We start from the raw sequence: 17,500 nt of genomic DNA, 5'->3' as shown, positions 1-17,500 counted from the left end.
TACATGCCACTGTGCTTCAGACAAATAAACAACACCAAAAGTGTCTCCTACAATCTAGGACAAATTAAATGGAACATTGAGACCACCCCTCCCCCCAAAATCAGTGATGGGAAAATGGCGCGTTTTGGCCTTCACACACTTTCATCCTTGATTTGGGGGAGAGGGGGCATTTCTGTTCCACTTTATTCTGTCCAAGATTGTCTATGAGCCCCTGCTTGCCGTTACCAGTAGTATATGGGGTAATCACGACACGAAATCTGCTCTCGTTCGCTAAAAAGTTACATCATCCGAGAGCACATCTCCCATTCAAAAAATAAACTGAACAAGGCGACACTGAAAAAAACTAAATACAAGTGGCATTTCACGTTAACATAAATTGTAAACAAAAAAGGGAATAAAACTATTGGGAAAAAAAAAGAAAAAGAAAATGAAATCGGATGTAAGGAGGATTCGAACCTTCTACCACAGGTTATCTACCCCATCCAACTATCCAACCTACCCACATTCAACGCTTTAGACTTTGCATCCGTGCGCTAACCATACCGAATACGCAAACTTGTTGAATTTTAAGAACTGCATTTGCGCTCCCTTAAATTTGTTGGCGATATTTACCTGATCTATCTTCTGATTTTTCCACGCTGAAAAATAGAGCATGATTTACGTTCACAAAAGTGTTGATGGGCACGATTTGCGGGCTATCAGCAACGAATTTTGTCGATTTTTCACGATTTTATCGTCTGGCCAGAAAGGTGACAGAACAGATGGACACTTTTTTCCATTGCTTGTTAACCGTGCTTAACCGTTGAAAAGCGTCTCAAAACAGACGTTAATCGTATAAAAAGTCTCGTGAATCGTGCCTTAAACGTTTTAATGTCACGTAAAACCATTCAAGTGCTCTACAAAGCTTTAAAGGCGCTACTTTAATGCTTGAGTCTTTTGCCATTGCTTCGTTTCATCTCAGCGATGCGACCCTACATAGACCCTATAGTTTTATCGATTAACTCCCCAGAAATGCTTCCAGAGTAAGATCAGTAGTGGGCTTGAGAACTCTAACTCTTACTTTTGTTTCCTCGGGTATTCTTTTTGTCGATGACAATTTTTTCGTCAATTTTACGTAGAGTTATACCCTCATTCTTGATCGTACTGGCAAATTTTTACTTTAGGTTTGGCTTTTTTATACGCTCCGCTTCTCTTAAAATATCTTCCATGTAGTATCTCAACATAGCAACACTAGCGACGAGCGTGACTCAGTGGTTTCGGATGATTAATGTGTTGACATATGACCTCTTAATTGACCAAATCTTGAATTTGTAACATCATAGCCTCCATGGACAATCTAGGACAAATTAAATGGAACATTGAGACCACCCCTCCCCCCAAAATCAGTGATGGGAAAATGGCGCGTTTTGGCCTTCACACACTTTCATCCTTGATTTGGGGGAGAGGGGGCATTTCTGTTCCACTTTATTCTGTCCAAGATTGTAGCTCTAATTGTAGCTTTTTACTCGGTAGAACGAGGACAACATGAACCAAGCAAATTACATAAAAAACGCGGTGCGCAGCGTTAAGGACGAACACGACGAATTAAAGAAACAGCGTGAAGGTTTCTTGAACAGAAATGCTCAAAGTTCCTAGTGGTACAGCCTTGCAACTTGAAACGACGAAAATATATTTAAATCGACGGACCAAAGTTCGCAGAGTTAAGAAGTAGATCTCAAAGTCGTGAAGTCGATGAAAGTCGGTTCGAACTGAAAGACGACAAAAGCAAATAGAAACTAATTTAGCTAACTACCTAAAAAAGTAACAAAAGGTATATAGAAGGCTAAGGTAAACGCTAATAATTTCGAATAGCATAACAATGAAGCTTAAGACCAAACAAGTTGATAAACAATCTATGTATAGGATACGATGCTAGAATAATAATAATAATAATAATAATAATAATAATAATAATAATAATAATAACTTTATTTACACTGCTAAAAATGTATCAGAAACTCGACAATGATCACATCAGTGTCGACCGATCAATAAATCCATGTTGAGGAATAACGATTACAAAATGATTGAAAACTAGACACCATAACTAATATATTAATAGAATAAAACAGAGGAAAACAAGAAATTAAAACCACAACTAAATACTAGAAAAAAACTAAAGCAGGAAAATACTAAAACTTACTATGGTTGGCAAAAGCACCAATGCTAGTCTTGACTAAAAGCTCTAAAGAGAACTTGACGATGAGCACGAGTGTAGATAGAACTAAAATCCTGATTGATGAAGAGGTTGACTCAACGAATTCTACACTAGAACTGAACTATTTTTGAAAACAATAAAACGATCATGACTAGCAAAAGGTGACCGACATAACCTAGAAAACATTACGCATTTCCTACGCGGGTGTCAGGGTAAAGAAATCTCAAGCACTATAGCTATTACTAAACCATAATAAGTGAAGTTGATAATCTTTAAAAGAAATACCGAAACACGTACTAGCGATAATGTAAAAAATAAACGAGGAAACATCACGTTTCAAACCAACATTATTCACTCAACAAAAACGTTGGTTCAGGTCTAGGCTTAGTTGTTCATCATTGGAGCAGGGAACTTCTGGTCTTGACCTGTGGAATGTGACCTATGTTTTAGACCTGCCAGCTGTTTATGAGAATTAATGCCGTAAGAGAGTGACCTTTGAACTTAACCATAACAGGGAAAACTGGCCAGGATGTGAAATTCCCGTAGTCTCAACCTTGTTGAAGTGGTTTTATATGTGCCTATGGAGTACATACCTGATGCAAGTAAATTTTGAATGTTCCAAATTTACAACACTGCAAAAGAAAATAAATAAATAAATAAATAAATAAATAAATAAAAGCAATTCCTTCTGATAAAGAACTAAAACTTCTGCTTTAAAAGGTCCTTACCACAACTTGCTCCTATAATTTACTTCAAAAAACCATTAATAATTCATGAGCCTAACAGCCCATCAAAACACCAATAAAACGTCACATGTATGAGCTTTAGATCCTGTTAAAACTTTCCTCGCCAGTATTCTTTATTACTGCCGCAGTAGAGCCTGAAGCAAACAAACGAGGTAGCTCTCTAATTGGGAGAACACATTTTTCTTCGAAACAAAAGGGATTGTGGTCAAAGGCGCAAGGAATTGTGGTTATGTGCTAATGGAAGACTTAAGGTGCGCGGTATGATTACAGAGCCTGCTTGTTTTTCATTTCGCTTCTCGTATCCTCAAACTATAGATTTTTCACCGTCACACAACAAAAAAAGTAAATTTGAAATCGTTCAATGAAAAAGGCCAAGAACTTGGAATGTTGTGCGAAACAAATCTTTTAACCGCTTCTCCAATTCTCAGGTCTGTGCGGTACATCGTTTCTCAGTTATTTGTTGAAGCGTTTCACGCAACTTTATGGAGCTTTGTATGGAGACGTCATGTGGTCCACCAATATGGCGACCGGTTATCAACAAAAAACATCTGGAATTCACTAAGCAATGAAAGTGCTTACTTTTCGCTCATGAAATAAAATGCACGTGTACCAACTTAAATACTTGAAAGGCTCAAACTACTGAGTTTCATATAGATAGACATCTTTCTTTCAACCAAATAGCTTCGTATCATGGTGTCATGCAAGGTGTAAAATATTGCTTTGTAAAGGCTTTAAAAATGCTTTATGGTTGAAGTGCACTTTTAAAGCTAGTTCACAGGCACCCCACTTTTTAATAATTCGAAAGACACTTTTCATACTTAACAGAAACATGATTAAGAACCCCAACCCCTGTTCAAGGTGTTTTACAATGTCCCTTCAATTCCACGCACGAACCGTCGTTAAATTGCCGCAAGCATAACTGAATATCTCCGATCCCTTCCCCTCAGCAGCATTTCTGCCATTTAATAGGTAAACTAGTGTAAAGAATACAAATAAGACATAGCTTGTTTTTCTTGTATGCTAATATTCTCCTCTCGCAACTGGAACCAGAGGGAAACGCTTTTTGTGGAATGTTTTTGAAGCCGTTCAAAAAACTCGCAGCACGTGTTTTATCGGGTCCAAAAACACTAGGCTACGCCTCGTATTTTAAAACCCCGGTAAAACACTCCTACTCCTTTTTTAAACATTACATAATAATCAAGAGATACTTTAATACAAACCTATCTATATTTACACTAGCTATTCCTTCCACCTTTGGCATTTTCTTCCAATTTCTGCATAAAAATAAAAATTATTTCAAAAAAATTATTAGTATGACTGAGCTTTTAGTTCTCCAAAAAGAGTTACATATAGGGAAGATATCGTTGACGTCAACCAACCGGTATATATCATTAATGTGCCAACCAGTTAATGATATAAGTTAATGATCTTTTTACTTGGTATTAAGCTCATATCCTACTGTTAAAATTGTAAGCACAGTACCTCAATGTCTCTCCCACTGAATTCATAATAAATATATTTACACATCCCTAAAAATAAAAGTAATAATTAATGAATAACAATGAATCATGATTCAAATTATTGCCACCAAAGGAGAGCATTGAAGGTGTTGAGTAGGCAAATGGTTTTGGAAATACTAAAGGAATACCTGGCTATCTCCATATAGAATAATACACTCATCTGGCCCTGTTGGACTATAAGAACAAATTAATAGAATTATCCCTGTGATTAATTTGAAAGTCCCTGTTGACAATAAATGATTTGTCAAATTCTCTTAATGCAATCTAAATTTTAGATTGCCAGAGAATTTGGCAAATCAGACTCCATAGCCAGACAATCTCGCACTTATGAAGACCCTGCACACTGAAGATTACAAGTTAATGGCCAAGTACATTGTATAAGGGTAGTTTTGGCTTTCTGAATTTAGCTTTGATAGCCATCTGTGGCATTAAGAGCTGGCTTAAACCTCAGTGACCAGCATCGTTCAGACGCATGCTAAAATGGGAACCATTTTAGCAGTTTAAATAGCTCAAGCCTACTCCCAATGACTCAGATGTGTCTACAGTACGTTGTTCCCCATGCAGGATTATCCAGCATGTAGTACATGATACATGTACTGGAGTCAAATCCAGGATAGGAAAAGAATAAGAGCATTAGGAGAGCGTAATAACATGAACAAACAAAGGTGGAGGAAGTCGCTCAGCACATCCTTTAAAGCAAGCAAGAGGTTTACCCAATTTCTTTTAAAATTCAACAGCAAACCTTCCCAGGTGAGGCAAGGGTGAGACAAATACATGTACATGTAAGATATAAGGAACTCCCTACAGCTCTATTAAAGCTAAAAGAGCTTAAGGGAATGGCACTATGAAAATGTTACTAATTAGAAAGGTGTGTATAAGGACTAAACTGAATCAGACCATTACAACTATCAAGTACCAATTTATAATTATTACACTACAGTGTACAAGAAACTTTAACATAACTTTGTGTTTGTTATGTTTGGCCATTCAGAACAAAGGGAGATTATTATAGCAAATAACAAAAAAAATTATACATCATAATTATGCTTTTTACAGAAATTATGGATGTCAGTGCACTATGTTGATGAGATTGTCTTCCTTGCATTATTATAATGCATGACAAAAAATACATGGGGCATGGCCCACTGTAGCTCCACAGATTATAGTTTTACCAATCCAGACTGCTGCAAGTCGTCTGCGATGGGCTAATTTTCACAAAATCAAAGGCTCCAGCTGTAAGCCAAATTTAGTTCTATTGCAGGTGAGAGGTTTTCTCAGTACTGAGATGTACTGTACATGACTAACTAACGTCTTATACATTTGCATTAATTTGACATTTAAGCCTAACTGAGAAAGTTCTACTACACTTGCACTACATTGAATGAAGCAAAAACTAATTTACGCACATTTATTCAATTATTTTAAATATATTTGCTGACCTAACATTTTAGAAAATTTAGGGGACTGCTCACAAACAAATTTCATTTTCGTTTTAAAAGTTCTTAAAAAACTCCACATCTGTCGAAGCTGTGAAACTCACCTTAAAAATTCAGGCTTCCATAAATTAGATACAGTAGTTAATTAAATTAACTAACACCTCCCAAATTAAACAAAATTTTTGTTTAATTGGGAGGAGCCATATAGAATACCCCCCTTAGCACGTAAAAATAATGGAGATTCCTGAGGCCAGTGGAGTTCTAATCATCCATGGAGGGGGCACATGAAATCATACATGTACAATCCACCTATAGTATAAAGTACCCACCAATAGTCCAGTCTCAGGGGGGTTGTCTCCAAACCTGTGATTTGACAATAAGGCTCAAATGTTGATAATTCAAAGAACTGAATTTCCCTATCCCTGAAAATGCAAACAAGGTGATTGAGTTCATCATACTCAATTGATACAGTTACGGTTGTATTAATATTTTAATACAATAATACATGTATATTAATAAGCAACTACATGTAATTAAAAGTTACAACTGATCAACATCAATACAGTACTGTATATAATGTAACACTTTTCCTTAACACTTACCCAGTTGAAATAATAAATTTGGTAAATTGAGACATAAGAACAAAATCTGTAATCCACTTGGTTTTCTTGGTTGAAGTCTCAGCCTACATAATTACACCAAAATTACTTCTATCAAAATCAATTAACTACTGACAGTAAAGGAACTAACGTAAAAGTCCATCTACCAGTATAAGCCGCACCTTTTCTCTCAAAATTCAAAAAAGAAAAATTGGGGATGCGGCTTATCTACGGAAACATCTGAAGGTGGAGTTTTCTAAGGCCTGATTAATATCCGAAACAACTTCTCAAGATGTCACTATTATATAAAATAAACATGTAACAAACTGAAAGCATGTTGTTGTTGATCATTGCCTTTTTCATGAGTGGTGGCCTCTATTAAAATAAAAATAAAAGGTGCCGTTTGTATCTTGAAGCGTTCATTGCTGATCCTTGCTATACAAGACTTCTTTCAAGCCATTAATTTTCACTTCACTCGAACAAAAGAACACCACCCTACAGGGAATCTCAATTCACCCACAAATCTGTTTGCTACATTTTTTATGACGCCCACAATTTTACTCGTCGATGCGGAAGCCCCAGGAGTCAATGAGTGAATCATTTATGTCCCCATTATACATGGACTTTTATGGTATATAAAGTGATAAAAGTATATGAAGTTGAATGAAGATTGTAACTCAGTGAGTTGACAACTCGGAGCGACTGCGGTCAACATTATTGTTGTCAGTGGTATTGTTATATTGATTTTGCGCATGTGTTGGATTCCTTGTGCTTCAGGCTGTAAAAGCTTATTTATATTGTTGCGGTGGGAAGAAGGAGCATTTTGTGCAGAGCACTTTTAGTGGTTTTTTCTCCTGCTGTTACAGTATTAATGAAAAGTGGAATAAAAAGTCAACTTACATGTACAGCTTGTTTCATTCTTTTAAATTCCATATTTTGTGACCAAAACGAGACAAGCCCATCCTATAGAGCAATGTGAAAAATCATCATTATTTTATAATTATTTGACAAAATAATGAACATAAAATTATTACATTTGACGATAAAAACTTGCGACAAAACGTTGCTTAATAACATTGTAAGATTTAAAAAGTTAAAAACGATAAAAAGCTATAAAGAGCTAAAATCGACGACGTTTCGACGTTAACATAACATCATTATCAAGTCAAAAATGTATAAAAATAAGTTCTATAAATACTAAAATGAACAATGAGAGAAAATAATTTACGGGTAAAACAAAAAGTTTCGCACGTATGGAGTCCGTTTGCACGTTCAGATTAGGTTTGAATTTCTTAATATAAAGCATTTCAAACACTAAACAATCAAATTTACCTTGCCACTTTCTCAGAATCTTAAAATGACTCTCATTCAAACGATCCCTCCTACCATGCACTTCATGAAAATGCTTGCCAATTGACGAATATTTGTGTTCAGCGACATGTTGAAAAAGGTGTCCGGCTGTATAGCCGACATAATCTGCATCGCACAGATCACATACAAAATGATAAACAACGCATTGCTGATTAACAATTGATGGCTTGGCTTCTTTAGGTTTTAGGTCTTGTCCTAATTTCTTGCTTACAAAAACTGGCTGCAAAGCGAGGCCAATCTTATTACTGAGATCATGCAACTGCCTCCGAACAGAATTAGCTGAAACCTGATCTTTGAATGGTAGATTAATTCTGACTATGTTGCTCTCATCAGCATTTCTCTCCGCTGTGCTGTGATTTTTACTGGTACAACAATAATTATAAATGTATACATGAAAAAATTACTCAATTCTGATTGGCTGAGAGCAGTGCAGTTCAAGTGTAACACACTGCAAAAAGTGTAATACCAGTGCAAATTACACATTGAAATTCTGGATTATGATTGGCTAATAAACAAAAGGGTTTGGTCAGAACCAATCAAATCTTTTGTTTTCAAATCAAGTGCGCACCCTGGATGGTGCAATATTTATGGTGCAATTTATGCTTGAGTTTCTTCTGCTTAACCATCTCAATTTTTTTCAGGTATGCTACGATGTACATGTACATGTACATGTAGTCACATTGTTCTATGTGACTACGCCTGCGTCTGTGAGAGTGACTGCTAACCAGAGACACCTACACTAAGCTTGTGGCCGCTAACAGCGTTGGGAATTATCCCTCACCTACAACCCCATGCGAGTGTTAAAACAGCCGGGTGAGTGGAAATCATGGATAACTTAATGCCTGCTTTGGCAAGTACAATTGTTAAAATCAAGAATGTATATGTACTGTTAAAAATAAGTACAAACATATTTTCTACTTTCCTTTCAGGGCTGTCATTATGTTTTGAAGGAAATGTAACACTCAATATTTTAACCATAACATGTATGTAAATACATGGGCAAAGGCCTGAAGGGCCTGAGCCCCTTCAAATTAGACCCTTGGAAATGCATTCTCCTGTACTCTGAAGGGCAAATTTTATATTTTCTCAATCAAAAGATGATGAAAATGAAACAGCTAGGGCAAAAAGATAAACTAACCACGTGGAAATAGTCATGCATCACAGAACCGTGAAAATGGTCAGCAGAATCCCGTTTGTATCAAGTACGGTGTATTGATAATGAAAATGGCGTCGGAATCCAACAAGGATCGATCGGGGGTGTTGATCTCCAAAAGTTTCTTACAGAAAATGTTTGGATTTTTACCAAAAAACACATCTTAGAATCAGGAACACAGACAACACAAGGCAGCAATTATAATTATATTTTCTTTAGAAGGTAAATGTTTATAAAATATAATTAATAATTTCAATTTGTTTCACTTCATGAATATTCATTCTCCAGCAACCATCACCCGTAACATTGACAGGGCTCAGCCGTAACTCACTTGTTACGGGTTACGACCCCTAATGACATCCCTGATCTTGAATTCCCAACCAATCTGGCAGTCAATCAAGAGAAGACAAAACTGGCTTCCCCTTGGTAATCGTTAGATGATAGGTCAACTTGCATTTATCCCCTTGACGCCCAAACCGGCCAGGCTTAGTATTTTTTTTTCTAATGCCAAACAATTTTACTCGTCAATGGGGAACCCCTGGGAGTCAATGGGATAAAGAAATACCGCTTTTAGTTTTTTCCACTGAGCTGTTCAACGAGCAAGAATGGTCATTTCCCGCACTTTTTACATCACAATGTCGCCTCATAAATCATGGTACAGCACGTTATTAAGAATGAATGTGTCAAATGAAATTAAAAATAAAACTGTTTCAAATTTTGAATTAAGTGTATTCAAATTCCTTTCTTTGCCAAGTTAAGGGTTAGTTTAGGGCATTTTTCATTGAAAAGGTTGCCTGCTGCCTTTGTGGCAATCGCAATCACGGCCAGGAGGCAAAGATGCAAGGTTTAGTGAATTTACATGTATCATTCACCATCATCTGTATCTAAGGATACTTGAAACATATATATCAGGTCAATAGTTTAAACCGTCGGAACCTTTATAGTTTGTAACAGCCTTACTTTTAATTATAACGAATAAACTAAGAAACAATGTCAAACATGGTAACAAGTAACGCTATATGTTTTATAATTTTAAGGGGAGGACATAAGCTGGGGTCTATAATTTTTCTACGGAGGTAACTGGGCGAATGAAAGCTTGAAGGCGAGTGCAATACGAAGGTTACTCGCACAATGGGTGAGTGCACCGAAATAACTATTTTAGATTTCAACCTTGTGCTAAGAACATTTTAAAACTAAATAATTGATAATACTGATCAGCTGTTTCAAGTATTCCTGAGAGCCTGCATTCTTAAATTTCTTTTTCAATTGACTCTACCTTGCTAACAACAAGGAAATTATTGTCTGCTGTATTGCAAAGTCTTATAACATGCTCCCTCTGGGATGAGTTTGAATTTTCACTCATGGCAATGACGGCTGGCAAAGAAAAAGCAGTCTGCAAAAAGAAATTGGAAAAGAAAGGCTAAGTTAAGGTGGCTGCAGATACAACAAAGTGCATGAAAGTCCTGAGCATGTACTGTAGATCCATGGGGGATGGGGTACTGGTCAAAGGACATACATGTTCATGCATATGTACAGCAGCTGTTTATGCAAGAAACTAATACAATAAATTGAAAATAGTATTATCATATGGCCCATATGTATTGGGCCCATGCATGCTTTCATTGTAAAAGTATTGGGAAAATGCCCGTATGAGGGCGTGATACGCATCAACGTGAGCACTGGGGGCCCTGCTAGGAACACTTGCTGCTCAGCGTGATGCAATTTTAGATTTTGTTGCTTTTTAAAATCCAAGTTATTTACAGTATTTATTTACAATACTTGTTTTGTCCAAATTTCATATTCTGAGTGCTCATGAATAGTGTAAAGAGCCCATATGATAAAATGCTTATCGACTGAGTTTAGGTTGGGCCAGACAGGAAAATACTTGACCCTCGAACATGGAGCATGGACCTCGCTGTGCTCGGTCCGTTCACCATGACCTTGGGCAAAATTATGATTTTCCCGTCCGGCCCTCCCACTCAGTCAATATTATAAGTACGGTAGATAATATTCATTCCATATAATTTTCAACAAAAAAATATCACACTCTGTTTTTTGGCCTTAGATACACTAAACAATTCTTTGGTAACGTTTTCTTTTAGTACAATGTACATTTCTACCTTTTATTTTAATACATGTAACTACCTTATAATTACTTATTAAATCTTTATTCCAGGCACCCTGCTAGCAGAGCCTTTATTTTGCTTGCTCGATTTTGGCGTTCTCGAGAAAGGCTCTGCATGAATCGAGTAAGAATATGCGCTGCATGTTGCCAGGATACAGTCTCGAACCCAAGCCTAATATGCCAAATCTCGCCGTCATCTTGGTACAAAAGATTGTGCATGGTCATGGACTTTCCAACCTAAATCTCGGAATCTTTGTTTGCTCCTTTGATGTTTGCCGAGCTTCACAACCAGTCCCCTCTATTAACTATGTTCCAAATTAAAGCACTGCATATACAGACTTGGTATAAGCCCCCTTACTAGTTTATAGCCAGGGAATGCAGAACTGCATGCAGCAATTAAGCCAGTTCAACCAGCTAATATTATACAGGGGTATAAAAGAAAATGCAGCAGCACACTAGTGAACACTGAATACATTTACAACAAAATGTACGAACGGTGTGGGCAACATAAAACTTAATATCTGGACCTGTAGAATGTAACTAGCTAAGTACAGGCAAATTAGCATACTGCAAATTACTGTACGCAAGATGCATGTGCACCTTATTAATTAAACTGGCTAATATTGTCTTCTACGAAAAATATCTTTTTTTAAAAATTTGCCGTGGGATATAAAAATCCTTTCTTGACTTTAGCTCATTCAGAGATGCCTGGATATTAACCACAAGTTATATACATGTAGCATACTGTATTGAAAGTGGAAGTTTTAATTTTAAGCACCCTATACCTCTTTTGACCGTAGATATGAATCCTCTTTCTCTGCATACTCCAGCTGCATGAATGTACAGAATTCGTCCTTTAAAAGAGAAATGAAAAAGACAAACAAAAACCAGGATCAGGATATTTCAATTCGTCGCAATCAGACATACACAAGGACTTTCTGGGTCCATTCTGCAACAAGAATTAGCCAAAATTTGAGAACATCTGTGGTTATATCAAAAGCTGAGCACATCATATTCTGCATATAGCTCTATTGTAAATTATTTTGCCATTAGGGAGTTGAATTCTTCTTTTTTAGAAGGTCTTTTAAATTTTTAAAGTTCCATGGACTCATTTCTAATAAGGTCAAGGGGTACTGACTTGTGATTGTAATTAAAAATTCAGATGATTTTACAGTACAATAACTGTCTTCTTTTTCTTGCAACAATGTCCTGTATTTGGTTCTGATCTGTAATTGATTAAAGGAGTTTCTGCTTGGAGAAAGTCAACAATTTTACAGACTTAAAAAAACTGGTAAAACAATGTTATTTTCTTTGTGTCAATAAAACTCTGAGTTTCAAGGGGCAAACTGAATTTAAAGAGATTTTTAAGGACTTCTCAGACATTGAAATGATTCTTAGAATTCCAAGGGTTTCAAAGTGCATCAAGCCCTGCATGTAATAATAAGTATCATGACTATTAAGCCTTAAAGGATGAGAGTTTTACAGGGTATTATATAGTGTACATACTAACAGTACCACAAGATCTAGAGTTGATAATAATGTCTAGCTGTTTGATCTACAAGCAGTTTAAGACGAAAAAAAATCAAAATAATTAATCATATCTGATAGTTTGATCAGCAGGACACTCCCTGCCGTAACTGACTAATTTGACTTACTAACTCCTTCAGCAATTTTCCTAAAATTATAAATACATCTTTAATTCATTGTGAATGTTCCTTAATTAAATTTCACCTTTAATTTAGCACTCAAACCAAAAGGAGTCATGGAGAAGAATTATGAAAATTCAACATAATTATATTAAATAGCCTTACATCAACTGTCTTTTTTCACACAAACCTCAGTATTTTCTGCAGGAAGCAAAAACACTTTATCTTTGGAGATCCCAAACGGCTTTTAATAATAGCTTTTAAGCCCAGAAATTGCAAAATGCACTGGAGAAGGTTTCATTTACATTAATTAACTGTATTTTCTTTGCTACCGCTATTAATTGTTGTGCAAATAAACAAATGTCAAACAGGTAAAGGACAAATATTATTGAATGACAAATGCACAATGGGTCCTGAGGAAAAAGAAAACTAATAACAATTTTCAAAAATGTGCAACTTATTATTCTTAATTACATGACTATATACTACAAAAAACATGTTTCAAGAGAGAATTATTTCGTTTTCATCTCAAAACCAGAGTAAATTGCATATAAAATTATGTTCAACTTAAAAGAATAAATAATGCATGTTTTGTGTTAGGACAGCCTGCCCATTCAAATTGGTTTGTAAGGTAACAACACTATAAAAGAATGCAATAAAAGCTTCTTGAGAAAACTGCAGAATATAAAAAGGCAAATTTTATAAAAGATTTAATCAATGGTTGATGGATAGCAGCACTGTTATTGTTTTGTGACACATGTACATGACTGTATATGCGCAACCTCACACAGTTTGGCATGAATTTGGAAGCAGCAAAGTTAAAGTCAATAACTGTTAAAAGGGTGGTGTAAGTACTGCAATGCCTTTAATTAAGAAGCATTGACTATTAAACTTTTGACATGAGAAAATCACAAGGTAACTCTCTGTTTACAGCTTACCCAATTTATTTCTCCATCTGATGAGGAATCGATTTTCATAAACAGGGCAGTAACCTGATCTTCATTCTGTTTTTTAAAACAGATTAAACATTAATTCTGACAAATAATTGATACAAACTGAGTGCACATGTATGCTTAAACAAACTGATTTCATGTAACACATGTCAATTAACTTTTAAAAGTCCAATTTACATGATTAAAAATGTTAATACTGTCAGAATAATTCATTGTGGGTTTAACGAAAAAAGACGAAATTGGGCCTGCCACTTATAATCACTCTTACTTGCAGTCTTAAAGACTGAATAATTACAAAGGGCACAGCTCAAAGTGATTAGGCAGATATTAAAAATACAAGGTGCTTTTGGCAGGCACTGTAAAGTCCATGTTTGACTCCAGAGCTCAGCATGACATCAGTCAAAATTAATGTACCATAATTTATTATAATTAGGGGGATTTGGGAGGCTTCTCAACATGCAGTTATGCAACAGCATCTTGGGTTTGCATAACTCTCTCAAATTCTGCCAACTCCCCCTTGTGCTTTTAGATGAGGCTATGGAAACATGAAAAACGTCCTCTATTGTAAAAATAGCGGGAAGTGGATTTTGATAAGGAAGGAAAAACAGAGTATCAGTAGAAAAGGCATGTACATTAATGTACATGTAAATACACTCTCAGAGGTGGAAGACAGGAAGTATGGTCACTACGTACACCTGCCTGACCCTCCATTAGGCACAGTTAGCGCAATGTACAATGTATGTCCAGAAATGCACCTAATTAGACACAAGCCCAATGTTTTCATTCAACAGGAAGTGTCCCTTTAGGTCTAAGCCTTTGCTAACTATTTCCAACAATAAGGTAACAGTAATAAAGGTTAGCGTTATTTTTAGCTAAGGGTAAATGCAGCTGTTTATCCGTTAATACTTAACGAGCAGCATTAATTTTGGGGGACACTTCGGGACATCGTTTATTCAGAGACAAAACTTACATGTATGTTGAAGTTGGGGAGAAAAGCAAGGTACCTTCACAAAGCTTGTTGAAATCTGTGTGTATCCAGTTAGAGGCATTTCTGGACATGCATGTACATTGTACATGTACCTGGTCAGCACAGGGGAATTCCCAGAAGTCAGTCACGGAATTTGTCAGTTGAGCCTCCAGCTTTTTAGTAAATTACCGGTATGTTTTGTCACACATTCAAGAGAAATTATGGCCAAGGGAGGCTTGGGAGGAGAGATAAAGGGAGGAGAGATGAAGGGAATACCAATTTGATGTTTTTGTAACCACCAAATTCAGAATTTCCCCACTGACCAACCCCTTAAATTTAATACAACTAGTAATAATTGCCACTACAGCTGATAAGTACGATCTAAACCACTGGAGCACTAATTTAGTGCTCCATTTTTTATACCAAATCTGCCGGACAGTCTATTGAGAATTTGGTTTATCCACTGTGTCAAATGTGGCCGACAAGTCTAAGAGCAGCACATGTGCTGCCTTAAACATATTTTGGACATACATGTATCCTGGCAGGGCCAAATACATGTACCACACAGCAAAATCCTTGCTAGTATGGCCAGAATTCCCAGGATGTTCTCCACGCTGAGTCAGTGACTCCTTCACTGGCCTGGGACATGTATGGAAGATGAGCATACATATATCTCCAAGGACATTCTCTATATGGCAACTTGCCTATATCTGGCACCAGACAACCAGGAAATCCTCCTCTCAGGTTCAAGGATGCCTGCAGCATGCAACTTTGACCCTGAAACCTGGGAATGACAGCTGCTAAATGAACCTGTACAACTAGCAGATGTGGTGAGATATCTAGATCTGCAGGCAGCAAAGAAACATGCATGACACAAATAGTAGGCAGCTCTTGCTTCATCTTGGTCTTCCTGGTTCATCTGCTCCTACTGCAACAAAAGCTAGTACTGACAATGCAGAAGCAGGTTGCACAGTCAAAGCTGGCACTGTTCACCACCCTAAAAGAAACCTCACTGGGCACATCAAGCAAGTGTCCTTTGGGAATGCGCTGCCAACAACCACATATATTTAGACTGATAAATTCGTGAAATCTGCAGCACTGAGTGAAGCCCTAGTCACAATTAGAAGATTTACATGATTGTATAACATTTAATTATCTGTCAATGTCAGGTACATTGTGTGTTATTCATGAACCCATCTGAATTTCCTGTTGCTGAATGATGGAACAGGAAGTTCTGAACAGTAACGATTCACAATCTCATTCTCTCACCCCTCTTCCCCAAGACTCCATCAACCATTTCCCTCAATTAATATTTGTGTGTCCCAAAAAGCATGTGGATTAAAATACCGTAAAAGGGACTATAGCAGACAAGGCAAACCGTACACTGTTTTAAATACTCTTTATGCAAATGTGACCCTCCACTGGGAAAACAGTGAAGAATGTGATGGCACGCACACAGCACGTTAGCACGTTGAAACAAGAGGAGCATATAATATTGACTCAACACGTTAGCTGCATGTTAGTAGCCTACATGTACCTCATTAAACTTGAAGCCTTTATTTTTTAATCACGCAAAAGACAAAAGAGCGTGTGATGAGCTTTGAGTGCGCTTGCACGGTTAACATGTCAACTTCTAACACGCTGAAGTACGTAGTCTCCGAACTGAGGTTGTTGTTATCGATTGTGTTCGTTTTTTTCGCAACATACTTTAAAAGAGCATTTCATCAAAGTTCAAGGGAACTTGTGCACTACCTATGGACCTCGCTTAATTGCACAAGCTTTTCTTTTCTTTGAGTGAAGGAACCTGCAGCTATTTCACGAAAATTACAGAGTTTAACTCACTCTAAATCAAGCATGCAAGTAAGCTTAGTGCGATGGAGTTTTTGGGTCAGTGGGCCAGTGACCATGATATGGGCAAATCATCGAACAGAAGATGCGGCTAGCGTTGAAATGAACATCTGTTACTCAATTGCAAGTTGAGTGCGTACATTTCAACATCCTTTTGTTGACAAATCAAGTAAGCACGGAAACGAATTTCACGATCTTTAATTAAGCTGACATCTTTCTTATAATACACAATGTTAAACTACTCAAACCCTGTTTGACGAAAAAGCACAGAGCTACCGTGTTACAGTTCTCGACTTTCAGGAAAAAACCTAGTGGCCAGCTGGCCCCAAGTTTCCAGATTTGGTCACAAGCTCAAGTACATGTATTTTAGTCGCCAAAAAATTTCGGCCCTTTGGGCCTTATACTTTTTAACAAAAGAGAGGCTACTGTCATAAAAGGAAAAAATAATTCATTATTATCTTAAGTTTCAACTAAAGGTGATCAAAAAAGGCTGGAATGTCACCTATTAAGTTTTATATTCGCTCCTATACATTGTACAAATTTAAATAATTTGCGCCATTTGTGACACGATTCTTTATGAACAACAATTTCTTTTCTTTCTCATTATTTCTGAGGGCCCGTCAATTTTCAAAAACCTCTGACTCCATGAAAATGAATAAAAAGATCTGCGTCTGCACTAGTTAGCGTTTTCACATTGTATTCGGCTGTCTAGCGAGATCTAAAGATGCGTTTTTGTTACCATGCCAGGCTTTGTTTACATCTTGGCATGAGGGAAGCTGAGGAATGCATGCACGCACGAGATTATGACGTCACGCGACTATTCAAAAACCTCCATTTATGGAGGTCCACACTAGAACGAAAGACTTCCGCTTTCCAAAGTGTCCACTTTCAAAAGCATTTTCGAAAACCTAAGTTTTTGTGGACCTCCGTTTTTGAAAA

At 36.8% G+C, this 17,500-nt stretch overlaps 1 protein-coding gene across 2 annotated transcripts in view; it reads right to left on the bottom strand.

The window, feature by feature from the left end:
- The window catches only part of LOC138000768 (cilia- and flagella-associated protein 337-like), a 71,121-nt gene that overhangs the window by 33,837 nt on the left and 19,784 nt on the right, over positions 1-17,500 (bottom strand). The window contains exons 4-13 of one of the 2 annotated variants that reach the window (XM_068847410.1): positions 13,732-13,797; positions 11,933-12,001; positions 10,299-10,415; positions 7,399-7,461; positions 6,502-6,584; positions 6,229-6,321; positions 4,592-4,637; positions 4,426-4,472; positions 4,164-4,217; positions 2,791-2,829 (exon numbers count right to left, since the gene is read on the bottom strand). In XM_068847410.1, the coding sequence (XP_068703511.1) occupies positions 2,791-2,829; positions 4,164-4,217; positions 4,426-4,472; positions 4,592-4,637; positions 6,229-6,321; positions 6,502-6,584; positions 7,399-7,461; positions 10,299-10,415; positions 11,933-12,001; positions 13,732-13,797 (677 nt within the window). Of the gene's footprint in view, positions 1-2,790; positions 2,830-4,163; positions 4,218-4,425; positions 4,473-4,591; positions 4,638-6,228; positions 6,322-6,501; positions 6,585-7,398; positions 7,462-10,298; positions 10,416-11,932; positions 12,002-12,983; positions 13,046-13,731; positions 13,798-17,500 lie in introns of those variants that run through there. The other variant, XM_068847411.1, reaches the window with a different exon arrangement.

The sequence above is a fragment of the Montipora foliosa genome, chromosome 4, assembly GCF_036669935.1.
Source record: "Montipora foliosa isolate CH-2021 chromosome 4, ASM3666993v2, whole genome shotgun sequence".
Lineage (NCBI taxonomy): Eukaryota > Metazoa > Cnidaria > Anthozoa > Scleractinia > Acroporidae > Montipora > Montipora foliosa.
The sequence above is the reverse complement of the archived record's forward strand: the minus strand, read 5'-3'. Positions and strand labels throughout refer to the sequence as shown.